This window comes from Phytophthora sojae (assembly GCF_000149755.1).
Source record: "Phytophthora sojae unplaced genomic scaffold PHYSOscaffold_9, whole genome shotgun sequence".
NCBI lineage: Eukaryota > Oomycota > Peronosporomycetes > Peronosporales > Peronosporaceae > Phytophthora > Phytophthora sojae.
The window spans coordinates 1,849,108-1,874,858 of NW_009258123.1; the positions used below are offsets into that span (position 1 = coordinate 1,849,108).

At 54.7% G+C, this 25,751-nt stretch overlaps 10 protein-coding genes across 10 annotated transcripts; 6 read left to right on the forward strand and 4 right to left on the reverse strand.

The window, feature by feature from the left end:
- Nucleotides 1-36: 36 nt before the first annotated feature.
- PHYSODRAFT_338680 (hypothetical protein) lies at nucleotides 37-2,172 on the reverse strand (the record flags this gene model as incomplete). The annotated part of the gene is made up of 1 exon (XM_009536543.1): nucleotides 37-2,172. One exon carries the CDS (start codon nucleotides 2,170-2,172, stop codon nucleotides 37-39), a length of 2,136 nt encoding a protein of 711 aa, XP_009534838.1.
- Nucleotides 2,173-3,059: 887 nt separating this feature from the next.
- PHYSODRAFT_338681 (hypothetical protein) lies at nucleotides 3,060-6,476 on the reverse strand (the record flags this gene model as incomplete). Its single annotated transcript, XM_009536544.1, has 1 exon — nucleotides 3,060-6,476. The coding sequence occupies one exon, from the start codon at nucleotides 6,474-6,476 to the stop codon at nucleotides 3,060-3,062; it is 3,417 nt and encodes a 1,138-aa protein (XP_009534839.1).
- Nucleotides 6,477-6,952: 476 nt separating this feature from the next.
- PHYSODRAFT_338682 (hypothetical protein) lies at nucleotides 6,953-8,174 on the forward strand (the record flags this gene model as incomplete). The annotated part of the gene is made up of 4 exons (XM_009536545.1): nucleotides 6,953-7,267; nucleotides 7,343-7,456; nucleotides 7,520-7,771; nucleotides 7,845-8,174. The coding sequence occupies 4 exons, from the start codon at nucleotides 6,953-6,955 to the stop codon at nucleotides 8,172-8,174; spliced, it is 1,011 nt and encodes a 336-aa protein (XP_009534840.1).
- Nucleotides 8,175-11,657: 3,483 nt separating this feature from the next.
- On the forward strand, nucleotides 11,658-13,210 carry PHYSODRAFT_521557 (hypothetical protein; the record flags this gene model as incomplete). Its single annotated transcript, XM_009536546.1, has 3 exons — nucleotides 11,658-11,761; nucleotides 11,833-12,857; nucleotides 12,960-13,210. 3 exons carry the CDS (start codon nucleotides 11,658-11,660, stop codon nucleotides 13,208-13,210), a joined length of 1,380 nt encoding a protein of 459 aa, XP_009534841.1.
- Nucleotides 13,211-13,392: 182 nt separating this feature from the next.
- PHYSODRAFT_523060 (hypothetical protein) lies at nucleotides 13,393-15,022 on the reverse strand (the record flags this gene model as incomplete). Its single annotated transcript, XM_009536547.1, has 6 exons — nucleotides 13,393-13,776; nucleotides 13,855-14,033; nucleotides 14,095-14,174; nucleotides 14,253-14,406; nucleotides 14,484-14,732; nucleotides 14,803-15,022. 6 exons carry the CDS (start codon nucleotides 15,020-15,022, stop codon nucleotides 13,393-13,395), a joined length of 1,266 nt encoding a protein of 421 aa, XP_009534842.1.
- A 1,489-nt stretch (nucleotides 15,023-16,511) lies between these two features.
- Nucleotides 16,512-18,242, forward strand: PHYSODRAFT_466086 (hypothetical protein; the record flags this gene model as incomplete). The annotated part of the gene is made up of 1 exon (XM_009536548.1): nucleotides 16,512-18,242. A coding segment is annotated over one exon (1,731 nt), but the record flags the coding sequence as incomplete, so codon positions are not given.
- A 198-nt stretch (nucleotides 18,243-18,440) lies between these two features.
- Nucleotides 18,441-21,287, forward strand: PHYSODRAFT_460736 (hypothetical protein; the record flags this gene model as incomplete). Its single annotated transcript, XM_009536549.1, has 2 exons — nucleotides 18,441-20,649; nucleotides 20,725-21,287. Coding segments are annotated over 2 exons (2,772 nt in total), but the record flags the coding sequence as incomplete, so codon positions are not given.
- A 399-nt stretch (nucleotides 21,288-21,686) lies between these two features.
- Nucleotides 21,687-22,714, forward strand: PHYSODRAFT_523863 (hypothetical protein; the record flags this gene model as incomplete). The annotated part of the gene is made up of 3 exons (XM_009536550.1): nucleotides 21,687-21,796; nucleotides 21,839-22,542; nucleotides 22,587-22,714. 3 exons carry the CDS (start codon nucleotides 21,687-21,689, stop codon nucleotides 22,712-22,714), a joined length of 942 nt encoding a protein of 313 aa, XP_009534845.1.
- Nucleotides 22,715-23,273: 559 nt separating this feature from the next.
- On the forward strand, nucleotides 23,274-24,092 carry PHYSODRAFT_262195 (hypothetical protein; the record flags this gene model as incomplete). The annotated part of the gene is made up of 2 exons (XM_009536551.1): nucleotides 23,274-23,747; nucleotides 23,880-24,092. The coding sequence occupies 2 exons, from the start codon at nucleotides 23,274-23,276 to the stop codon at nucleotides 24,090-24,092; spliced, it is 687 nt and encodes a 228-aa protein (XP_009534846.1).
- Nucleotides 24,093-24,594: 502 nt separating this feature from the next.
- On the reverse strand, nucleotides 24,595-25,382 carry PHYSODRAFT_262192 (hypothetical protein; the record flags this gene model as incomplete). Its single annotated transcript, XM_009536552.1, has 2 exons — nucleotides 24,595-24,621; nucleotides 24,645-25,382. The coding sequence occupies 2 exons, from the start codon at nucleotides 25,380-25,382 to the stop codon at nucleotides 24,595-24,597; spliced, it is 765 nt and encodes a 254-aa protein (XP_009534847.1).
- Between the last annotated feature and the right edge of the window lie 369 nt (nucleotides 25,383-25,751).

The following is a 25,751-nucleotide window of genomic DNA, read 5'->3' on the forward strand; positions in this document are numbered from 1 at the left end:
TAAAGACATGTGTGCAGGTGCACTTCATATTAACGATTAAAAGCAAAAGGAGCGCGTCAGTTCCGCGTTGGTCTGCCCTTGCTCCTTCGTAGCTTGGCCAAGATATTGGGGCTGGTCTGGCTCACCGAAGCTGACACCATCGGGGCCATAAATGTTGCTGTTGTTGACATACGCCGCATCTCCGCCTTTGCCCTCCATACTGATCTTGGCAGCTCGAGTTATTTGACCCATCGGCTGTGCAACATCAGCTCGCTCCGGAGCCCAGTGCTGCGCCAAACACGAGGAAGAGTTGGAATCAATGGCCCGCGAGTCGTCATCGTAGCTAAGCTTGTGCTGATAGTCCATACCTGACGTCCGCGTCGACGCGCGCGAGTCTCCGCTTTCATTCAGCATAGCTCGGGCCTTGGCTTTCTTCGACTCGCTCTTCTTCAGCTTGCGCCGAAGACGCTCCTCCTCTGACGACGATAATGGCGAAGAAAGAGAGGAAGAGGAGAACACCGACGATGACGAATAGCTGCTTTCGTAGTTCCGTCGAGATTTCGGGTGCTTTCGCTTCGAGCGGCGCTTCTTCTCCTTCTCTCGCTTCTTGGCCTTTTCAGCTCGGCGATGCCGACGGCGGCGGCGGCGGCGTTCATCTTCTGAAGATGAAGAAGACAAATTTTCGCCCGGTTCACTGGTTGGGAACGTCAAGGTGACCGGGATATTCTCAGTCGGGTAGGTCTGGTTCTGGTTGTTTTCTTCGCTTCGGGAAGAAACGGAGCCCTGAATCGATTTCTTCGTGATGAAATTCTCCTCCGGCACCTTGACTCTCGAGGAACTCTTTTTCTTGCGATATCCCGCCGAAGACGCCGAGCTCGAATCCGAAGAATCCTCGCCACTGTAGTCTCGTCGCTTGGAGTGTTTTTTCGTTTTCTTGCTAACGTTACGACGCTTCTTGTTATTTTCGCGGTCTCTACGACGACGGCGGCGGATTTCGTGCTCCGACTCGGTCGAATCGGACGAGTCCGAGGTGGGCAACGCGTTGTGCACAACTTGGTCCAGGTCTTCCACCGACAATCGGATCGTTCCAAAACTCGTCAACTCGCGGCCAGGTCCATTGCCAGTGTCCACGCCGTAAATGGTATAACCCCTAGGAACCCCAAACTTGGTCTCAAGCGCATCCTTCTTCTCCAAATCCTCCCGCAAGTTTAATTCTTCCATCAACTTCGTCGCATCCTTCTCCTTTTCCTTCTTCACCCCTCGATACTTGAAACTCGGCGGCAGATCCGAATCCGAATCTTCGGCTTGAACATATCGTTGCTTCTCCTCCTTCTCCTCCTCCATCTTTCTCTTCTCACACTGCAGTCTCCACTTCTCCTCCCTCTCCATCTGCTCTTCAAGCCCCACCCGCTTCATCGCATCGTCCTCCAACTGCCTCCATCTTTCCTGTTGCTCGCGCTCCAACTCTCGTCGTTGGGCCTCCTCCAGCTCCCGATGCTGCTGCATCAGTCTCTGCACCATTTCTTCACTCGGCTGGGAGTACCGCCGCTTGGGCTCCGGAGTGAAATTGTTCTCCTGCAGACAGAGCTGCAGTCGGATCTGTCCGCTGGCCTTGTCGTTCTTGTAGAGGGGGACCCACTCGTCCACCGTCTGTCCAAGTTGAAGTTGCCGCAAGTGGACAACGCACGCGCCGATAGCCGGACTGTATAACAGAACGTGGTTCTTGACGCGGATCGTCAGCACTTCGGTGTTTGGGTCCTTCACGTTCATCTGGAACTTCTCGTTCCACTCGGGGCAGTCCCTCGCGGCGCTTGACTGGACTTTAGTATGGAACGTCTGGTGGCTGCTGCCGAGATTCTTCTTCTTCTTCTTGTCGTGGCCCCCCACGAGGGACTTGCCCTGGCCGAAGCCGCCGACCATGGGCGAGTCCCCCAGATACAGTTTGCAGTACGAGCTCTGGGCCACCGCCGGCAGCCCGCGCGCCGAGTGCACGCGCAGGTAGAGCGTGAAGTTGCCGAAGAGCGGGCGGATGGCCGACGTGCTGACTGGCCGCTGGTGGGAGCTATTGGGCGCCGATGACTGGTCGGACGAGGACCGGGCCATCGACGGCTTGAACCCCAGCGCCGTCGTGAACGCTCGGAAGCGAGACGTCGCTGGCGGAGCTGGCGCTGGCGGCGTGCGCTCGTTCCCCATGGGCAGATTGAAGAGTGACGACGTCTGTGTTGCTTCGAGCCCGTCGACCAAGGTACTGAACCCACAACAGAATAGGTTCAACTTTGCGGTAGAGGGACCTTTGTGCAGCGATATGCGCGGCGTTACTGCTGAGCGAGGGCTGCATGGAGCACTTCAAGGCTTCAAGCCTGCAGCTGCTGGATCGGCGCGGCGTCTTGCCCGGCAAGTTAGCAGCAAAACAATATTCACCACGATGGTCGGAACTCGAATAGATCGAGTTCCGACCATCGTGGTGAGTATTGTTCTTCCTGAAAAATGCATTGCGCCACTTCTAGCCATTCTTTTTATTGCATCGTACAGAACGGAACTCCATGCGCAACTATTATAGTCCCAACTCGCTTGAAGACAATGGAAGAATTGCTTTCAATAAAGAAAAGAGAAAATATTATACATGCAGATTCGATCAAGGACCTGCCGTTCTTCTTATTGCCGTATTTAGACACCAAAACAGGATGAATAGTGGTTAAACTTTTTTAAGTTAAATAAACTAAGCCCGTCGCGTGACTGTCGGGCATTCATCTTTGTAGAGTTTTCAACTCGCCGAGCAATATACCACCACTACACTGCAGTGTGACTAGTACACGTAGTACACATCTGCAGCTCTTCGTACACTTCCGTAGAATTTCACTGACCAACAGGACATCTTTTGCAAATTCATCCATGCATTCATTACTATTTTCTGGCTTAAAGTATCTGATCAAGGTAGCCTCCCTCTTTGGCCAACTCATAGAAGACCCCGCTTCCACCTTTCACCAAGTTGCGAGGGCTGTCGAACTCCACCACTTTCCCGTCGCTCAGCACCAGGATCCGATCCGAGTCGAGCACCGTGCCCAGTCGATGAGCGATCGTCAGTCCTGGAAATCCTTCTTGATCATCTCCTGCAGCTTCTTCTCGGTCGCGTGGTCGATGGACGCTGTGGCCTCGTCCATCACCACAATGCGGCTCCGGGTCAGCAGCGCGCGAGCCATGCACAGCATCTGCCGCTCCCCGACGCTGAAGTTCTCGCCGTTCTCGCTCAGCTCGTACGCCAACTGCCCCTCCAGAGCCGACACCTGCGTCTTCATGTCCACCTTCTCCAGCGCGCTCCAAATGTCGGCGTCCGTGAACTCGTCAAAAGGGTCCATGTACGCACGCAGCGAGCCCTTGAACAGAACAGGCGACTGCGGAATGATGGACAGGTGCGAGCGCAGTGTACGCAGCGGCATTGATGCAATGTCCACACCGTCAATAATAATTCTTCCAGACATAGTGAGGCTGGACTTGCCTGCACCAGTACGCCCGACAATGCCGATCTTCTCGTTGTTGCGGATGTCAAAGGTCAAACCCTTGAGCACGGGGCTCCCGCCCTGCTTGTAGCTGAAGACCACATCCTGGAACTGGACGGTGGACGAACGAGGCCATGAAGCATCAGGCTCAATGACAAGCGGTCGCTTGCTTCCTTCAGCTGGGATCGACCCGTACTCGAGAATGCGCTCGGGGCTGACCATTTGGATCTCGACCCAGGACCACGACTGCACCAGATCAGCGAGACCAGTGTCGACGCTGAGCGCGTACGTGAAGGCAAGTCCAACGATACCAGGAGACAGGAAGTCGCGCAGATACACCAATCCAGACACCACGAGAACAATCACAGCGCTGCCTAGAAGCTGCATGCGAAGACCAAACCACTGCTGCGTGACGGTGTCTGCCAGCCAGCACCTGCTGTTCAGGTCGTTGCGGATGAAGTTCTCGGTGATCATTCGATCGATGGTGTCTCGACCGAAAGCGCGAATAACCACGACCCCTTCCTCTGACTGGCTCACGTGGCTGAGCACCGGAGAAGACGACACTTTCCACAAGCGTGACAGTTCTCGAGACGGAGCGAGGTAGAAGTTGGCGATCTTCACGTACATCCACACGAGAGGGATGATCAAAGCACCGAGGAAGTTCATCGTATACACAGCCGTCGCAAGTTGACACACTGTGAAGAAGAACATGGCGAGGAAACCTCCAAACGCAGGAGGGATCATGGAATCCACAGCCGCCATGTCGTCGCCGTACCGGTTCACAATGCGGCCAATGGGGTTGGCGTCGAAGAAGCGGAGCGGGGCCCTCAATAGCGATTGAGTCATGTTGTCAAACAAGTGGCGAGACGCCCGGAGACCAACAATCGCCACGGTTGTGGAGCGGACGAACACCATGACAGCAGCACCGGCCCCAAGCAACGAGTAGACCTTCATGTTGTACGCTGTCTCGTCTTGGTTGTACGAGCCGTTCTTCTGTCCGGTCCAGCGGCTCAGCCACAAGTCACTTCCGATCTGGAAAGCCTGCCACAGCGTCTGCACCGCAAAGAGGAAGACGCAGACCTTGACACCGCCGAGCGAGTTGAAATAGTTGGAGAACACCTCCTTGGACACGCGACCTTCTTCACGTTCTTCATCGTTAACCAGCCGACCCGCATCCTTGTCCTTGTTGTTGTTGTTGCCTTTTTCATCGTCGTCCTTTGTCGAGCGAGGAGACACTGGTAGCGTGTAGGAGCAGCGTGGTAACGCAACTTCATGTCGAGTAGCAGTCAACTTGCCGCTTTCCACCAGCACCTTCACGTTCGCAGCTTTGCTCGCAATGATGTCGGCGCCGTGGGTCACCAGGATCACAGTCTTGTCCGCGAGCAAGTTACAGATGCAGTCGCCAAAGATCTGACTCTGCACGATGGCGTCGACAGCAGCGAGAGGCGAGTCAAGTAGCAGAGTATCGGCGTCCGAGTAGCATGCTCGAGCGAGGCAGACACGAGCCTTCTGTCCCCCTGAAAGGTTGACTCCCTTTTGACCAATCTCCGTTTCGTCACCTCCTGGGAACTGCTTCAGGTCCGGCACTAAACCACAGGCCGCGATCACGCGCGCGTACTTCTCCTTGTCGTACGGCAGTCCGAAGAGGATATTGTCACGGATGGTCATGTTCTGAATCCACGTCTGTTGTGAGTAGTAGGCGACGCTGCCTCGGACGAACACTTTACCGCCCAATTTGTTCATCTCTCCCAGTATCGCGGAGCACAGCGAGGACTTGCCGCTGCCAACCGATCCGTGCACAATGACCAGGTCACCTCGCTTCACAGTGAGCTTCACGTCGGTTAGTAGCGCTGTCTCGTCCGTCCAGCCAAAGGAGCCGTCTTCGATAGCCAAGGCGACATCTTGTGGCTGCGCAGGGTCATCACGTGTGACGTTGTTCGGGTCGAACTCATCCAAAGCGAGGTAGTCCGTGAATCGGTCGATGGAGATCTTGGCCTGGATGCAAGCTTGGATGGCGGTGGGCAAGTCTCTCAGCGGGTCACGGATGGCGTTAAACAGAGCGATGGCAGTGAAAACTTTCGCAGCAGTCAGCGCCTTCTCCATCACAAGCGCGTACACGGCGAACGACACGGCCGAGACCACCAACGGAGAGCCCCACAGCACGAAAATGTTGAGCGCATTAAGGTACACGTACTTCTTGATAGCGGAGAGCTCCGTGGCGCGCAACTTGTGGATTTTGTCTGCGAATTTGTCCTCCCACGCGTTCAATTTCACGATCTGAATGGCGCTGAAGACCTCCTTGATGGTCTTCATGCGGTTGTCCTTGTGCTGCATGACCCCTTCGAACGTGTCGCCGGAGAGTTTGGCGATGATAGAGCCCGCTACGATCGAGGCGACGATGACCCCCAGTCCGGCAAAGGCAGCGACGCCGATGACTTCGTACAGCATGAAGACCACAACCACGATCTGGATGGGGGTGATCCACACGCTGTAGCTCATGAACGCCGCCCAGAGCACGTTGTCCACGTCCGACGAGAAGAGGTTGGAGATGTCCACGGCGTTGGAGTCGCCTTTGCTCTGGATGCTGCGACGCATGGCCTTCCTGAAGAGCAGCCCCTTGAGCGACACCGTCAGGCGGAGCGCGATCAACTCGATGTGGAACTGCACGTGGGGCAGCATGATGGCGTTCACAAGACGTGAGGCGAAGAACACGCCGAGCCACAGGCCCAAGTCGTACATGTCGATCGTCGCGGCCGCGAATGCAGTCACGACGTGGTTCAGAACCGCAGGAGCGAAGACGCTGCACGCGGTGGAGAAGAGCGTCGCCAGAGCGCATAGCAGGAAGGGGCCCCCGTACGTGGTGGCCATGGCCTTGATGATGGACTTGTCATGGCTCTCGTAGTGCCTCACGAACTCGTCGAACACCGTAGCTGACTGGTTGTCGCGGTCGAGCTCCCACAGGTCGTCGTTGTCGAGCTGGCGCGTGTTGCCCGTGCTCATCATGGGGTTGGCGAACGAGAACAAGACGCGCGACCACAAGGACGCAGAGCCTGGGGTGATAACGTTAGTTGACGTTGTTGCATGGTGCAGCTGATGCTTGGTCTCTTCTACTTGGTCGTTGACGCTGGTGAACGTTGAGTGAGTACCGCGGCTGCTTGGTCTCTTGAGCGGGGGAGATGAGATAATTCGAGAGTGGGTGGCTGCAGTCAGGGATACAGTAAAGCGCTGGCTGCCATGCTGCAGCAGTGGATGTATAACCCACTGCCACGTAAGCTTAGCGGTCAGCTGGTCGTCTCCGCCTTGACTGAGTCTTGAACGATTTCGTACATGTATACACCGTAGCGTGATCATTGTTGTGTCGAAGCATGAGCAAGACTCTCGACAAGAGTTGCTGTAGTAATGCTGTGGCTATTGAAAGTGAGTCAACAACAACAACAAGTCGCTGTTTATTTTTTGCCGTTTCCAGTGGGGGTGAAATGGGCAGCACTTGGAGTTCCGGCAGCTTCTTGCTCCCCCACTCGCGGTCGGCGTTGACCTCCCAGCTCCAAATCAAAGACGTGTTGGCTCTGTGTGAGGATGGCGACCTGCTTCTTACGCGTGAAAAACTCGCCGACTCGGCGTTGCGTGTGGGGGTGGAGTTTGTCGTGGCTCGGGACATTCAACGCATGCAGCGCGGGCAGTTTCCGTCTCAGCGCGTGACGTCCTTGCCCCGTACGTTGCGTTACGTATCTTCGGTCTGGTGCTGGCTCATTGAGGCTAACTCGCTCTGCTCGCCCATCAGCGTGGACCAGGTGACTTCAACTCCGTGTCAACCAACGGTGGTGAAACTCTGACGCATGTTGCTCTCTTTCGATGCTAGCTGCGAGCTGCTGCTGCGCCACGAAGGAGCTTTGCGCGTCGTCGCGGTCAACGCAAACGGGTTGGAGCTCGTCCCATTCGAAGAGCGAGTTGCGAGCAAACTACCTCACATCCACGATCGTGTAAGTCCACTACAAGGAAATCATTATTCTATGCCGGGTTTGGTGCTAATCGGTACCTTGCAGTACGCAATTCGCCGTCTCCGATATGACGCGCGTAGTGAGAGTCTTTCCTCGGCGCTGCGAGATTTGGCGCTGCAGATTGCATCGGTAGCCCCGATTTCATGGCACTCGCTGTTGTTCCCTGACGCGGCGGTGAAAATTTCTCCAAGATCCCCAAGGTCTCCACGGCAGCAGCCAGTAGATCATAACGCAGTCGTAAATGCTCTGAAGGTGCTACCACCGCTGCTGCGGCAATTGCTACGACGGACGTTAGAGGTACGGTTTTCCTTTCATTAAGTAGGACGGTTATTCATTAGGCTAAGCGTTCAAATGATAGCTCTTGTGCCAGAAATTGAAGCGCGAGTCGCCGCTGTCTGACGCCCAACCAACAGAGCACAACAACCTGGATGCGTCAAAACCAGAGAACCAAGCTACTGCTGCTGAGTTTCGCATTGCCTTCGAAACTCTAGGGGTCGCCGAATTCACCTCTCGCCTAAGCGCTGCATTTGTAGCTGCAGTGTACGAGCACGTTCAGCTCCTGGACCCGATCACTTGTGGTACTAGGAATGAGCCTCTCGCCCCTGCGGCCTTTTGGTCAGCCAGCAACGACAGTGTGCGCATCGCCCTCAATCCTCCTACTGCTCTGGGGCTTGAGATGGCTCTCACCCGACCAAATTGAAGCGTTCAAGTGGACAACACGGATTCATTAGCAAAACGAGTGGCTGGAGACGCCAGCGACAGGTAGAGGACTCGGCGTGTGAGTCTAAAAACGACATAAATATTCAAATACTCATTCGACGATATGCTAAACTACCAAGACGGCCGGATCTGATGGCGAACTTGCTGACGTCCTTCAGAATTACATGGTTACCTCATAACAAGACTTAGTTCAAACGAAAATGAGATGTATAGTAGCAACATTTATACGAAAATGTGAAACTAAACCAAAGATTAACCTTGCACTACGATGGTTGGTTTGGGTGTCATGACTCAAGCTATGCAGTCCTCATACGTTTTACTCCACTATTACGTGGAAGAAGGTCGACACGCCGATCCCAGGTCCAATTGCTGGCGAAATGAACCTGCTCGTAGTAGCCCACGTACACTTCATCTGGACACGCGCTTAGCGCCGCTCCGACTTCGGGAGATGGTGTCAACACAAACTCCTCACACGCTGCTAGGCTCGAACACACAGCGATGTAAATCGGTGGATCGTGAACTCCGGCTTGCTTGACATTATCTGGGAAGAAAATCGAGTTCAGGCTCTTCAGTCGAGTTTTGCTGATCGTGTGGTTCTGGCCGTCAACAATTTGCAGGTACGCCACGTTGCTCTTCTTCTTCTTCTCTGGTATAGATTGGATTTTGGAAATGCCGTCGATGTTGGGGAAGTCGTCGCAATCAGGGACCCAGTACGACGTGAATGGATTATCCTTTCACTCCCTCAGACTGCTTTCGTAGTCGATTGCTGTGCCCGAACGCACCGCTACCCCTTTTCGCAAGGACAACCGCTTCATATCCAGGTGAGGCTGATCGTCTGTTCTAGCTATCGGCGGGTCATACTTGGATATGCGAAGTCTAAGTCGATTCTCGGCAGCGAGGCTTTGAATATAAAGTCTAAGAGCGCTTGCAGCTAGTGATGCGTACTCGTATCCAGCTCCTTGTGCCCAGGTGTAGATTCGATGCAGGTCGTCTGAATTCAGCCTCCAGCAAAGATTACGGAGCGCATATTCCGAGTCGATGACTTGCTCCCAATACCGTGAACTGGTGAATTGAGATATATCCCTTGCAAATGTGCGGCGTAGATGACCATATTGTGATTTTCCAGACAAAATCGAACCCTCGGGAAATACGAGCGGTGGCAACTTCAGCGGCCTACCGATACCGGTAACGTTTTCGATGCGACGGCGTATATCGTCTGGTGAAGTCACGCACTTTGCCACCAAAGTAGTAAAATCTAATCTCCATTTCGTCCGGTTCAATACCGTGTATCAACTTGCCAACGAAAAGATACCCCTCTTTGACCAGCTAGGCAGCAGACAGCAATACGTACAACTGCCTCTTGCGACGTGAGGGGCTAAGCAAAATACAATACGATATTGATTGGACTCTTCAACGTTCCGCAATTAATAATTGGGTTATTTTCTAATTTTTCCCCACTAATGTAGCCACAAACTCAAGTGTAGTTAAAAAGAGTTAAACACAAAGGCGAGAAGAACAGAAGTGTCTAACTCATGTGGATAGTTTACTTCGGTTACCCATGATCGTACACCATATGAAACAATTGGCGGGAACCCGGGTACCCATCGGGACCCCGGTTTCCCCAAAACTACCGGTACCCATGTATGATCAAATGTATTGGAGTGTTGTTCTATGACCTACGTTGAACGTAGCTTAAGCTCGGTAGAGAAACGGAAGGTGAATTCGTCTTTGCTCCCGTCCTGTGTCTCTCATGAAAATCCAGACTCTTGCCTGGTACAGCGGTAGAGGGCTTTCCGGCCACATTGCTAACCTCCTGCTCACGTAAGGTGGACTTTGACATGGTAAGGTACGTTATTCAGGTCTACTCAGTACCGGTGGCACATTAGTTGGAACTCTTTCATCGAGTTTGATGGTTTAACTTGCCCCAACGGTACCAATATGGTGGCCGAAATTTTAAATAAATAAATCGCGATTTGGTCGGTATCATTTGCGGGTTCCCGCCTATGGTTTCATATGCTACGCTAACCAAAGCATGCCTTAGATTCCATGCACCTGTAATTCGATACAAACCTCACAAGGGTTCGAAGTTTTTGTTTTAGTATAACGCATTCTAGTACAATTGAGCTCTATTTCTGTAAGATTTTCACAGCAAAAGTAAGTTGCAACGGCTTCTTATTAGTATTTTTAAACTCATCTTGCACACGGCGACGGTAATTGGTGTGCAGCACACCAATTACCGTCGAATTCATGGGGAAGTGATCATACCAAGCACAAGTTGTATAGATTTCTGACTTCCTAGTTCTTATTCCACGAAATTGGTGACGGGGTATCAGTAAGTTATTCCCGTAAGTTACTGCGAGTTATTCTTACGGATATTGGTATTTACCGAGCCCTGGCTCCACGTGCTGCGACGTCGCTAGCATGTCAAACGTCTCCAAACTCCCAGGGATTTCATTGTAAGAAAACCCATCGAACAAGACCCAGATATTCTTCACGCCTATTTGACCTATGAGCGCTTCGTAGATTCTGCTCACTCGAGACTCGGTCGGCAGCGGGATCGAAAAGTAGGCCACTCGGCCATCATCGTGCGTCAGGTAGAGCAGGCAAACACATAGTCCTAGCCCAAAAACCTTCGAAACAACAGCACATTCTTCTTGCGCTTGAGCACGAGGTAGAAAGCCATCACACACAACAAAGTCGACTTGCCGATTCCCGGAGACCCAAAGACAATACCCCTCTTGTTCTCAAGAGCGTTAGTATTGCCAGCAGTGGACTTCCGAAACCACCCATCCGTGATCAGCGACACGACCTGCTTGTCTTCCAAGCGCCAAAAGATCTTCCCCGTGTCGGTGCATCCGCCCAACTCGCTCATAAATTTCGAGATGGTTGGAACCCCAATCTTCTAATGAGCTGCATTCCGCATCAAACTTCTCCTGGTCTCAAAGGCGTTGTGAAAGGTATCACTGGGTCCCCCTTCGGCACTTCCACGATAAGCGCATCCTTCACTGAACCACACTTTTCGCGCCATTGCTTCCTCTGTACTCGAGTCGTGGAGCGCATTTTGGTGGAATGTGACCACATCACTCACCAATCAAGTCCTGAAAGGTGTCAACGACGTCCTCATCTTCAATACACTGTTTTCTGCTGGTTGTACTACGACACACATAAATGTTTGCCCTCTATGCGGGGGTAACAGTTTATAAGGACGAAAATGGAGCTCGAAGTGAAGGTGGAGGCGCCAGCTGGGACTCGGTGTAGCCTGAGCGCCGATGCCTTTGCGTCGCGTGTGGATGGACCTGCGTATCGTGAAGATAGCGCACTGTTCGCTGACAATGCGGTGGCGTCCGAATCCCCCCACGGCGCGCAGGATCTCACGACGAAGGTGGTGTTCCTCACTGTGAACGACGTCTACGAGCTGTTCCCGGACGCCAATGGCGTTGGGGGCGTTGCCGAACTCGCTACAATGCTGAAAGTCACAAGGCAAAAGATTGATCGCGATACTCACGTGATCGTCACACTGAATGGGGACTTCCTGTGGAGGTCGGAGCTGGATCGGAAGGACAAAGGGTGCGTCACAGTTATCTCCAGTGCGAGCTTGGAAGAGTATTAACCTTTGCAGTGTTGATACTCTCCTGCAGAGCTGTTATGGTCGAGTTGCTGAACAAAGTCGGTATCGAGTACGTGGTGCTGGGCAACCACGAGTTCGATTTTGGCGCCGAACACATGCGCGAGTTGCTCGCCGGCGCTAATTTCAAGTGCTTCGGGTCGAATGCTAGGACTGCTGCCAGTGGCGAGTTGTATCCGGGTCTCGTGGATACGTGGGTGGTTCCGTTGAGCAATGGGCTTCGGCTGGGTCTGTTTGGGGTTCTGACGACTGTCACTGGGAAGGACCCATTTGCTGGACCCAGCGTTGTTTTTGAAGACGAGAGACCTCACGCGCGTCGCTGTGTTGAGGAACTGAAGGCGCAGGGAGCAGACGTCATCGTGGCGCTGACCCATTTCAAGGTTGCGGACGATGTGCGACTTGCCATGCAGGTGCCGGGTATCAATCTCATCCTGGGAGGCCACGATCACTTTCCAGTGACCTGCGCTTCTGGCGTCGACACGCTGATTCACAAGTCAGGCATGGATGCTCTTTGGCTGGGGGCCGTGGAGATGACGTTGACCACACCGAAGATATCTCGCCAGGTTCAGACCCACAAGTCTGAGGTCCGAGTGGGTTTCCAGTGGCAAATGCTTTTGAATCGTGGATATCAAGCCGATCCAGAATGCCTCGCGCTTCTGAACAAGTACGTAATGGACGTTGAGCGGGAGGAGCTAGCGCAAGGAAAACTAACACCACTGGCGACGGCAGGCACAGCGTTGGATGGACGACGCGTCACGTGCCGCACGCAAGAGAGCAACATGGGCAACCTCGTAGCAGACTCTCTGCGTGAAGGACTGGGAGCTGATATCGGGCTTGTGAACGCAGGCTACATTAAAGGAGACAAGCTGAACGAGCCTGGACTTGCCATTACGCGCAAGTGGCTTGAGAAATATCTTCCCCTAGTGAAGCCTACTGTGGTTGTGGAGTTATCTATTCGCGAACTGAAGGACGCGCTTGCCTACTGGTTGCGCCGATACCCTGCGATGAGCTCGTCGCAGCCACATTTCTCTGGTCTCCGTGTTGTATATGACAGCACAGACACCACGAAACCTACGATAACCTCGATTCGACTGGCGAAGGAAAACTATGAAGTTGCTGCAGAATATTCGCAAGGCGAAGGCACCGGCGAACAAGCGGATACACCCACGGATCGCTTGGTATCCGTCGCGATGCCCTTGCTGAGTAGCATGGATGGGTGGCATTTCTTCGCAAGCGCTCGCCATTTGAGATCGGGTCCTCTTGTGCGTGACCTGGTTGAAAAGTTTGTCATCCAGAGACCGCAGATTGATTATCCAGCGAAAGAAGGTCGTCTTCGCCTCCTCGAGTCGATTCAGGCCAAGCCAAGCTTCCCCAAACCATCCGCATTGTAACGCTGCTGGCTTCTCATCTCCTATTGTAAAGCTTAGTTTCAGTAGCGATGGCAACGATAACATGTGTCCGTCACCCGGTAAATTGAACACCATTTCGTGATTTCACCGTCCACAGAGAGTGACGGCACTCCTAGCTAGAAACGAAACTCTATCCCTGATGCTTGAGCGTAGCTGCCATGTTATCATGCTGCAGCCTGCAGCCTATCCGCGAGCATTTTCACAAAGCGGTGCTCCTTTCCCTGAGTAATCTGGAGAATACGCCTCGCCTCGGTCAGGTATTCGGACGACTTCGCCTTGCTGTTCTCAGGGCCGGTTCCTACCTGGGCCAGCTGAGCATACAGATCGCCGAGGGTGAACAAGTGGAGCCCCGTCATCGGGTGGTTGGCGTTGTATACGCGTTGGTAGAACTCCAGCATTTTCTCCCCGTAAACAACCGCTTCCTCTACGCTGCCACGCTCCATTTCCGCACTAAAGATCGTAGCCAGCGTCTGCAACCGCGCAATGCTGTCGCGGTGGAGAATGTTGCTCTGGCGCTCGGCCAACTTCTGCAGTGCGTCGATGCATTGCTGCTGCTGGTCCGCAAGGTCAGTACTGACAGAAGCAACATCGGTGGCGTCGCTGACTTCCTTGAGCGCACGCTCCACCTCGTCCTTACGCTCCTGAGACCACTGCTCCTTAGGGACGCCGTCGATATCAGCATCGAGGAAAGCATCCAGGCTGCCAGACTCCTGCAGAGGCACCGAGCAGCGACTGCAGGCACAGTTGAAGTGGTACTTGCGCTGCAGCCGCTCGTGTCTCTCACGGCGAGGCAGCGCGACATCGACTGCAACAAAGCCTACGTCAGAAAAAAAACAGCAGCGCACTTTACGTTCAAGCAGCCGCACCGTAGGTCTGTGTGATCTCCTCGCCAGCCTTGATGGGCCTCATGGCCCGGAACTCCATTTCGAGAGTCTTGGGGACAAACCTGCGGCAAACAAATCCATCGACAGCGTAAGCAAACCAACTGTAACAGATAATCAAAATACGCCGCCATCCCACTTACGTGATGGCACAGTTCGGGTCGCAGCTGTGGTTGATCATCGCGCCCAGCGGGAAGCAGCCTGCGCCCTGCTCCAGCAGCAGCTCGTCGCAGATGGAGAAGTTGTTGTTGCGGAAGCGGCTCAGCATGCGCAGCATCTCGTCCATCGAGTACGAGCCTGCCCCAAAAATCAAACAAAACAACCCCATCAGCCCTCCAAAATACCACACAACCCCCTCTCCTCTGCCTCCTCACCATCCACCAACTCCAGCTTCTGCGCCAGCGCCGCGAGCAGCATGAGCTCCTGGTCCTCCATGTCCTCCTCGTACCACACGAGCTCCTTGGGCTGCAGCCCTTCTGCGTCCTCGCGCCTCAGCACGCGGCCGAGCAGCAGCACGTCCGCGGTCTGGTCGTTCCTGAGCCCGAGCTGCGCCAGCTGCGCCAGGACCTTGCACTCCTTGCGGTGGTCGGGCTTCCAGTCCGCCTGCTGGCACGCCTTGGAGCCTGCAGCAGCGCAACGGCGTCAGCACCCGATACATTTAGCCAATCAAACAGCAGCGCACTCGGGACGCACAGTAGAAGGCCGTGTTGCAGCGCCCGCAGCGGCTCAGGCGCGTGCCCGAGGCGAAGCACTTGTGGCAGTGCGAGTCCCAGAGCGCCGGCAGCAGCACGGTGGCGAGCGCCGGGGCACGCAGCGCCAGGTCGCCGGCGGCCAGAGCCGTCTCGGTCTCGACGCGCCGCCCGCGGTCCCCCGAGACGTCCTCCGGGGCGTCCACCGCGCCGACGGTGCGCATCTTGGTGGCCAGTGTTGCAATGGTGAACATCTTTTGGTGTCGCGCGAACACGAGCGACCTTCGCGCGACATTTCGACAGAAAAGCCCGGCGCCCTGCTCTCGCACTTAAGGCGGGCGATACAAAACGCCAGTCTAATCCCGTAAAACGCGAGGGCCGTCCGCGTTCGCCCTATTCTTATTTCCCCCCGAGCGAGTGACCATCACTCTTGTTCTCCATTCTCGCGGGGTGGAAGGAAGAGCCTCGACAGCCCCAGCAACAGTCGCCCGACGGCTCTCGTCGGCCTGCGACCTGCGGCCCGCGGACTGCGCCGCGCCCCGGAAAACTATCATCTGCGCGGCCCTATCTCCGTCCCAGGCGACTCCCGCGTGTCGAACTGCCCTCTGGCCGCCGCTAACCCGAGGTAAGAATCTGGTAAATTACCGAGGGGGGCGCCTCCGTCGCAGCGCTCCCGAAGCTCCGGAGCGCCCCAGGACCCTCGGAGCAGGCCACGAAGCCCGAATAAGCCCCGGTGGGCTCTTTTGACGGCTTCTCGGGGCCATTTCCGAGCTCCGGAAGGGACTCGACTTGCGGGTCAAAGTAAATTACCGTGATGGCGGTAATTTATTTTTTGACACGGTTCCTGGCGGCCTGCAGAGCCTCCGAGCAGAGAAGATATGTTACTGAGTGTGTGCATGAACTAACTGGCGCGGTTGTGTTTGTGGATTGTTGCTGGTGTTGCAGGAATTCGCTCTAGAGCTGAGGACTCGGAGGCGGTCGGGTATCTACGGCTTTTAGGGGACTTTGGAGCTTGGAAACAGCTAGAAAACCTTCGGTGGAGCAAGGCAATCGTCGCTGCTGAAGGAGAGCGTGCTGCAGCTGCCGGGAGCAGACTCGCGAGACGGTGTAACTAGCCCATGTCCGTTCCCCAGCAATCTATGCCCCCTGTTTCTCAGTATGCACCAAAGCCGACAGTAGCTGGTCATTCTGAATCCACTACGACTACACCAGCGAGCAGCGTACGTTGCATCGTTGCGTGTTGCAACTGTCCTGACATGCAAAGGATTGGAGACCTAACGACGGTGTTCGGATGCGTGTCTGCGACGTGTGTGGATTGTGGATCTTGTTGGTATTTTGCAGGCAATGAACCCAAGCACCTCAGGAGCTCCAGTTTCTACAGCAGCATCTACACCCAGTTCAAGCGCTGCCATGACCGCAACAAACGCGAGTACCGCTGCCACCCCGACTGCGACGAATCCAGCAGTTCCTGCAGTAGCAACATCAGCAGCAGCACCAACGCCAACTGCAGCTGCTGCTGCAGCAGCAGGAGGAGGTATTGTGGGTGCAACCGTTGGAGCGACAGCAGATTGGAGGGATAAAGATGCCGATCGAGGCGCAAGACAGCAAATTGCACGGATCATGTGCGTACTTGAAGGGGTTTATTCTGGTTGGGTGATATGATTGACTGAACGTGCCGAGCTGGTTGTGATCGTGTACAGCTTGACATTGATAATGAAGAGTGCGAACAGACCGACATCCGCGAATTATAACCCGCGAGAAATTGCAAGGCGGCTGGAGCACACGTTGTATATGGGAGCACCTTCAAAACAAGAGTACAGCAATGTCCAAACTCTGAAGGCGCGACTTCAACAAGCATTGGATAACTCGAGGCGGCGGCAAATGCAGCAGCAACAGGCAAGGTTACAACAGCAACAGCTCCAATCGCCAGGTGCATCTGCAGATGCTGTTCAGCAACAAACTCAAGCTCAGTTGCTTCAGCAGCGGCAAATGGCGCTACTTCAGAGACAGCAGCAGCAACAAATGGCCGCAGCGCTGCACAACCAACGAGCTAATTTCCAAGCTGTGCCGTTCCCTGGAGCGTCAGCGCCGATGAGCCAGGCCTCCGTTAACCAGCCACTCCAGATGCCCGTGAGCATGTCACAAATGGCAGTGAAGACACCTGGATCTATCGCGACTGCAAGTACGACTCCAGGTACCGTGACTTCATCCACCAACAATGGAGCTGCATGTGCTTCGATTTTGGACGAGCTGGAACGTGAAGCAGATGAAATGGCGAACGGTGTGAACGACCAGCCACTTTCAATGCCCGAGTCTGAACTCAAGGCTGTGACAACTCCGACTGGTGCACTGAATGCTGCGAATGGCAACAACTTCGTGAATGTTACGCCCACAGTGGCTTCGCCAACTGTAGTTGGAAGCGTCGACGCGGGTGCGTTTAACGCAGTTCCGCTGAGTATGCCTCCCGAGATCAGTGCCAGTATGGCCTCTCCTGCAGCGGGGCCATCTGCGGCGTTGGCGCAACCAACTCCTGCGATGGTTAGTGCCGCTCCAACGACTTCTACTGCCGCTGCAACTAATATGTATCACGGCATGAATCTAACGGGGCCGCAAATCCAGCAGATTCAGCAGATTCAGCAAATGCAGCAGCTCAGGCGGATGCAGCAGCTTCAACAGCTCCAGCAACAGCAATTGAACGGAAAAGTTAGCGCTGCTCAGCTACAGGCTAGTGCGACTGTGCCGACCAGCGGTACTTCGACGACACCAACATCTGCAGCAGCTACGGGAAATGGAGTCACGCCTGGGATGATTCAGATGAACGAAGTGTCAATTGCTCAGAAGCGAGAAGAACTCAAGCGACGACTGATCCAGTTGAAGCACGCTCGAACTTGTACAACTGGGGAATGCACGATCGACTACTGCAGTCGCACGAAGGCGTTGCTGTCACATGTGTCACGATGCGCGAACGCTCAGTGCACAACGCTCGGATGCAAATCGACCCGACAATTGCTTTCTCACTTTCGCAAATGCCGGAATCTGCAGTGCGATGTCTGCAGTGCTATTCGCCCCCCGATGAATGAGAACGAGCAGCAACTGGTACTTCGACGACAGCAGGAGCGGCTTTGTATGCTACGCCATGCCAGTACTTGCACAGCCCAACAGTGCATCCTTCCGTACTGTGCAGGAATGAAAGTACTGTGGAAACACATTTGCGAGTGTCACCAGCGGCAGTGCCGAACGGATCACTGTATTTCTTCACGCTACGTACTTTCGCATTTCAAGCAATGCAACAAGATGATCTGTGAAGTGTGTGGGCCTGTGCGGAAAGCTATCAAGGTGGTTGACTCTTGCCGGGGAAATCCTGCTCAACTTCAACTGGCGGCAAGTCAGTGCCCGGATGCTGTGCGGGGCCTAATCAAGATCATGAATACTACCACTGCTGCGGTTCCTGCAGGTGTCTCTGCATCGGGCTCTGCGAAGCCAGGAACCGGGGCCGGAGCGGCTGGAGGCTCACAGCAAGCGAATGTGAAGACTGAAGGGGCAACTCTAGCAGCAAGCGGTGCGGCTAATCAACCCTCCAAGTCGACTGCGAGCGCGGCTAACTCGGCAAATGTGAAGGTGGAGTCAAGTCTGCTGGAAGAGATGAAAAAGAAGCCTTTGAAACTTCAAACTGAGAAAGAGAAAAAGTTGCGCCGGAAAGAGCAAGCAAAAATTGCGAAAGCCCGGGCCCAAGCCAAGGCGGCAGCAGCGGCGGCTGCTGCTCTTACGGGACCCGTCAGCGCCTTGGGAACATCAGGAACATCGCAGCCCGTTATGCACAACGGTCTTGTGGTTCGTGGAACTCAAGCGGAGCTGCGCGACGATCATCATGTTTCGCACCAAGATATTTCTTTCTTGGACTCGATGACGGAAGGTCAACTAGATGAACACATCCGATCGCTGAGATTCAATTTCTGCGGACATATTACGGTGGCAGAGCTGAAGACCCGGCTGATGCCTTTGCTTACCAAGCTCATGGACAGTGAATATGGCTGGACATTCAACAACCCGGTGGATCCTGTGCAGTGGAATATCCCGGATTACTTCGATATTATTAAGTGCCCGATGGATCTCGGCACTATCAAGAAGCGTCTGGAAGCTGAGCACTACAACAGCGTGGAAGCTTTTGCGGGAGACGTACGGTTGGTCTTCGAGAACTGCATTGCTTACAATAGCAGCACGAACAAGTTCAACATTGCAGCAAAGCAGCTGCTTGCTTCGTTCAACAAGTCGTTGGCATCGCTTAAGAATCAGCTAGAGAAACAGCTTTTCAAACGCTGCGAGCAGCGTCGCGAAGAGATGTGCCAGCTGTGCGGTGGAGACTCGTTTAAGTTTGCCCCATGCATGCTGTTCTGTAGCGGGCCGTGTGCTGGTCGCATCCGAAGACATACGCACTACTACAGTGATCCTCGCGGAGAACACCATTGGTGCTCAAGTTGCTACAAGCAGATGAAGGATGGCCCGATCGACATGTCGCTCTTGCCCCAATTGTCAAGTGCGGCTACAGAGGTGGCACCTCCTCCAGCTGCTGGTGCAATCCCGTTTGATGGGGTGCTGAAGAAGTCGTCATTGGTAAAGCGGAAGAACAGCGAGGTCGCCGAAGAACCGTGGGTGGAGTGTGACTCGTGCAAATTGTGGTATCATCAAATTTGCGCATTGTTCAACGAACGTAACCACGCGATCTCTGGCGAACAAGAACCCTTTGTGTGCCCCATTTGTGTCAAGAAGCAACGTGCTGCTGGAGTAAAACCGTCGTTAGACAATGGTCTTAAGGCCAAGCGGCTTCCTATCACACGAATGGCGAAGCTGATCGAAACTCGCGTTCTCGAGGCTATCGAAAAGGCCGGCAAGGATGAAGCTGTGCGCATGGGCAACATGGGCAACTCGGATAGTATCGGATTTTCTAACGGTGTCAAGGAATCGACGTCCGACACACAGTTTGGAATCACCATTCGGGAGGTCCTCAGTATCGATAAGCAAGTCCAGGTAAAGCCAAGGATGGGCAAACTACTGGCAGCGAAGTATGGGAAGACCAAAAAGTCTGAAAACGGTGGTGCCGGTGGTACGACTGGGCAATCAAAGTCGCTGAAACGCCCGCGGTCGACGATGTCTGCCGCCGACAAGAAGACTGCTGCTGCTGATGCAGCTTCGTCGTCTTTATCGCTGCAGCTGACGTATCGCTCGCGGTGCATTTGCGTTTTCCAAGAGCTGGATGGCGTAGATGTTCTTATCTTTACGCTATACGTTCAAGAATACGGCCCTGACTCTTTGTCGCCTAATGCTGGCCGTGTGTACGTGTCGTACTTGGACTCGGTAAATTATTTCCAGCCGAAGAAGCTACGCACGTTGATGCACCAGCAGGTGATGTTGGGCTTTCTGGAGGACTGCAAGAATCGTGGCTTTCACACTTGCCATATCTGGTCTTGCCCACCGCTGAAGGGTGATGACTACATTTTCTTCTGCAAACCGGAGAACCAGAAAATCCCGAAGTCAGCGCGGCTGCGTCAGTGGTATCAAAAGTTGCTCGTGGAAGCCAAACAGGATGGTCTCGTTGTCAATATCTCCAACTTGTACGCTGAGTACTACATGAAGAAGAAAGCAGCCCACGAACTGCCCTACTTTGAAGGAGACTACTGGCCTCGGCTCGCAGAGGATCTCATCAAGCAGCTGGAAGAAAAAGATAACGGCAATCGAGCGAAAACTGGCGCCGCTGGTGCCGGAGATGCTACTGTTGGCAATGGGGCTAGCGCCAGTGGTGCAAGTACACCAGCCAATGGTTCTGCAACGCCGATTTCCCGGTCTCCGTCTCCAAGTGAGGCCAGCAATGAAAATAGCGGTGCGACTGATGGTGCAGCTGATGCCAAGACTTCTGTATCGAAGAAAGGAGCGATGACACCCAATGCGAACTCAAAAAGCAAGAGCAAGCGTAGTAAGGGTTCATTCGTTACTGAACCTTCGGTGACGCGGAGCAGTGCGTCCAAGGCGCGTTCGAAGAAGGGAGGCAAGTCGTCGCGATCTTCTGGCAGCTCCAAGAACGTGATTAATAATGATCCGCTCATGCAAAAGCTCAAGGGCATTCTCGAGCCCCAGAAGGACGATTTCTTCGTGGTGGACTTGTACGCGAAGTGCCACAAGTGCGGCGTACCTATCGTGCAAGAAGGCTACTGGGAGTTGAAAACGATCCCTCCGCCTGCCTCTGTTAACAGCTTACTCGAAGCTGCCAAGAAGATCCGTTCGTCTTCCTCAAGCTCCCGCAACTCCCCGCCGCGCCATTATCACTACTTCTACTGTGGGTCTTGCTACGAAGCTAACAAAACCCAGCTGCTGCATCGTGTGGAGGTATCCGGTAACTGTGCCAAGCGCGCACGGGATTTAAGTGAGCGAATTCTTCCTCTGACCGAGAAAGCGGCCGCTGCTGAACTGGCAGAATTGGACCTACAGGAGATTAAGTTCGAGGCGGTCCTGAAGTTCGTGGATCCTTCGCTGGAGGTTGAGGAGGAGCCTCAGGTTAAGCAAGAAACCAAGTCGGAGGGCGAGGCGGGAAGTGAAAAGCCGGAAGACAGTGCTAAAGAAGCTGATGGTTCCAAGACTGCAGCAGAAGCTGCTTCCGCCGAAGCAACCAGTGAACCCACTAATGCTGACGGCAAACCTGTAGACGCGGCGGGTGCTTCAGCTTCTTCCGAGAAAACTGCAGAACCCTCCGCAGGAACTGAGAAACAGGCTGGTGAGAAGCCCGACACTAGCGACGGTAAGACGATAGAGCAGACCAAGAAGGATGCGAATGCGGAAACAAGTGTGGTGCAGAAGAAGGTCAAGCGCGTGATTGGCGACGATCTGGACGATGTGATCATGCCGTGTGAAATCTTCGATACGCGAGAGGCCTTCCTGCTGTATTGCCAGAACAACCACTGCCAGTTTGACCAGATTCGTCGGGCGAAGCACTCGTCCATGATGGTGCTGTATCACTTGTTCAACCAGGGTACGACCGGTTTTACGTTTAGCTGCTCGAACTGCAAGACGACGTTGTTGAGCGGGAACCGCTGGAATTGCTCAATTTGCCCGGTGTTCAACCTTTGCGACGGGTGTCACGTGAAAACGAAGCACGAGCACCAGCTTCATTTGTTCAAGGTGGTGCCGATCCCGAGACCGGGTAATGAAGTGTCCAATGAGACAGTGAGTACGAAGGTCAAGGGGGTCGTGTCCAATGCTGCTGGCGCAGCAGGCCACGTCATCAAGCGCGAAGCGGGCAGCTCCGATCTCAAGCGCACGAAGCATGCCAAACACGCCAAGGGAGCTGGGAGTAAGAGTGGAGGTTCTCGTAAGCGCAAGTTACACCAGAGCTCTCCGGTTGCGACTGCAACAGCTACTCCTGCTGTGAAGGCCGAGGCGGCAGTCCCTGTGGCGGCTAGTGCAGCGCCGGTGGCAGAAGGTAGCGCTGCTTCGGCAGCCACTGCACCAACCGCAGCGACAGCCCCCGGCGCTGCAGCAGCTAGCGCCCCCAACGGTAACGCGGCTGAGAATGGTGATGCAGCCAAGAAGAGGCGGATTCACAACATCGACCCGCAGCTTTTGCTGCAGTTGGAGCACGCAAGCAGTTGCACGGTGCCGAACTGCACATTCTTCAACTGCAACCGCATGCAGGCTATGCTCAAGCACGGCGCGATTTGCGAGCAGCGTCTCGCGGGCCCATGCGTGCTATGCAAGCGTATTATCGGTCTTCTCTCGGCCCACGCGCGCCAGTGCACCAAGGACTACACTTCTTGCAAGGTGCCGCGCTGTGCCGACATTCGCCGCCACTTCTTGGCTCAAGTCCAAGCTCGACAGCAGCAGCTCCAGCGCGCGCGGCAGCTGCAGGCTCAGCAGGCAGCAGCCAGTAGTTCTGCTGCTACGGCTGTGGCTGCCTCCACCCCCGCAGCTACTACTGCCACAACAGCTACTCCTGCAGCCCCTGGGGAGAAGAAGGATGCGGGCTCATAGGCAGTGTCCATGGTGGAATACTTGAGGTTAGGCACTGTTGCAAAAGCCTTGAAAGTCGATGGCAAGTAGATAGAAATTTAGGATAGGTAAGGTGTCGAGCCGTCTACCTGTAGCTGGCGGCTCGAGCCACTCGTTTTGCTAATGAATACGTGTTATGTTCACTTGAATCGCTTCAACTTGGTCAGGTGAGAGTCATCTCGAGCCGCAGAGCAGTAGGAGGATGTTGCCGCTGCCACCTGACCAAAACGCTTTACAGGGACGAGAGGCTCAACCTTACAACTGTATGGGTACACGAGGTGAACATGCTTGTAAACGGTGGATTCACCGTTTGCTAGGTTTGATACATCCAGGCCAGAACCGCACTCAACTTCGCAGGGGTAAACAATTATGCTTCACACAGTACTATCCAATGCTCAAAAACCCATTTTCCCACAACAAACTGTCCGAGTATTAATAATAATGAACGTGGTGGCGGAGATCCAGCGCCTGAACGAGCGCGAGCTGGAGCTGAACGTGCCGCTGTCGGCCTCGTGGCACCAGAAGTACCGCGAGTCGGCGTGGGTCTACGTGGGCGGGCTGCCCTTCGAGCTGTCCGAGGGCGACGTGCTGTGCGTGTTGAGCCAGTTCGGCGAGGTCGAGGACATCCACCTGGTGCGCGACGGCAAGACGGGCAAGCCCAAGGGCTTCGCCTTCCTCAAGTTCGAGGACCAGCGCAGCACCGTGCTGGCCGTGGACAACCTCAACGGCTTCCGGCTGCTGGACCGCGTGCTGCGCGTGGACCACGTGCTCAAGTACAAGCTGCCCAAGGAGCTGCAGGAGGACAGCGACTCGGAGGACGACGAGCAGACGGAGCGCAGGCCGCGCGGGCTGCCGGGCCACGCGTACGAGGGCAAGGAGCTGGCCTCGGACTTCGACCTGCACAAGGGCGTGGACGTGTTCGCTGCGCCCGAGGAGACCAAGAAGGACAGGAAGAAGCGCAAGCGCGAGGAGAAGAAGGCCAAGAAAGCGGCCAAGAAGCTCAAGAAGATCGAGAAGAAGCAGCAGAAGATCTTTCAACAAGTGCAGAAGAGGAGGCAGGAGCAGAGGGGCAAGGAGGAGCGGGAGGCCGAGAGCAAGGGCGATGAAGCAGCGGCGGCGGCGCCCAGTGCCACGGGCTGGAGAGGGAGACTGGAACCTTCGGCCCCACGACCGAGACGCGATACGGACAGGAAACAGGGCGACGCAACGAGGGACAGACAGGAAGACAAGAGCTTTGGAGGCATGAGTCGTGTACGCTAACTTGAGGTAGGAGTTCTAACTGCGAAAGCATCGCTTAGATAATGTAGACTTACGAGTTTTCACTTCGTACCAGCTCTACTGAGCCAGACTTACAGAATCTCCATGGTTCATCTGAAATTCGTACACTTGCACCACATTTTTCATGTCTGAAGCGGTGGTTGGTTTGTCAGCCAGGTCGTCGGCACCGCCATCTTCTGCGTCGTCTTGCATGTCTTCTGGCAAGTCATAGTGCCTCTGCCCGCTGGAAACTGCAACCATGACTCTGCAAGGGTCGGGGAAGAACGACACCCCGTTCGCGCAGTCCGGCAGTATAATGCTTTGATCCAGTAGCTCTCCCGTCAGCACGTCGTACAGCATAACGCGACCTGTTCGGCTCCCCGTCGCTAGATACCTTCCTCCACAGTGCAGATCGAACTCGACGCGCTGGTTCGTGTCAGCCACTCGGTTGAAAGTGTGCAGAATCTCGTTCGTCGCTCGGATATCCCAGCAATGGATGCGAGCATCACGCCGCGCAGCCGTGAACAGGAACCTCCCACATGGAGAAAACTTCACTTGAGAGATGCCGCGACCGTCGTGATCACGCAGAGCCAGCAGCTCCTCTCCTTCGTCCTCCGTGTACACGCAGGTCGTGCCGCCGTACGATCCAGCCGCGTAAATCTTAGAGTGGTCCGGATTAAAGTGTAGCGTGCTAATTAGCCCCCTCTGACCCTTACGCGAGCGCCGAGTCTTGGTCAGCGGCCTCGCCCTGAAGTCCCTACTGGGCTGGGACAGATCGAAGTACCGGATCATCCGGTCGAAGCCGGCAAAGAGCTTGGTGCCTGTAGAGTTGAACGCCAGACTCTGAGCACTCGCCAGCTCGTCCATATGGTCGAAAGCTCGGTACGAAGCCCGCAGCTCGCCCGTGTAGGCGTCCCACAGATGCACGGGCTGGTCTCGACTAGTGCTCACGAAGATGCACGAGTTCGGGTCCGCGGATGACATGAAGGGGTACCATTGGTAGTCGTACACTGTGCCGCCCTCCCTTGCCTGTAGGATGCTGGTGCTGGACTGGGACGCATCGCCGTTCATCTCGAACAGCCGCAGCGTGTGGTCGTCGCTGTTGGTCAGCAGGCAGAGGCCGTCGGGGGAGACCTTGACGCCTTTGGTGAAGTTGTTGCTGCAGGTGGCCGAGATGGCGGAGAACTCATTGGATGCAGTGAACTGCAGCTGCGGACGGATGGCCGCATTGTGGATGAAGACTTGGGGCTGCGTAGCGGACGCATCACCCGCCGACGACGTGAATGGCTCCATCAAGTTAGCGAGTGCCCACAGAACCCGCTATTAGCTTAATTATGTGAGTTTTATCCAATCATTTTATTTTGCACAAAAAGTCTTGTAAGTTCTTACCGTAGTGGTTCTCACGGAGCGTTGAATAATCATCCTACATGTGTATATTGCGATGTGATTGGACGAGACCGTGCTCTTGGGGGATGTTGTAGCATGGAAGCCGATCCGCACAGAATGGCAATGTCACCACAATTTGACGCTCCCAGCACTCTCCTCGCGAGGAGGGTGCTGGAAAGGTGAATGAATTGACTTGAGAAAAACGTAAGTCCTGGACGCCGACGCTTGGAGAGCTCGCTCTTATTGGTTAAAATTGTGAATTGTCTGCTATCGACG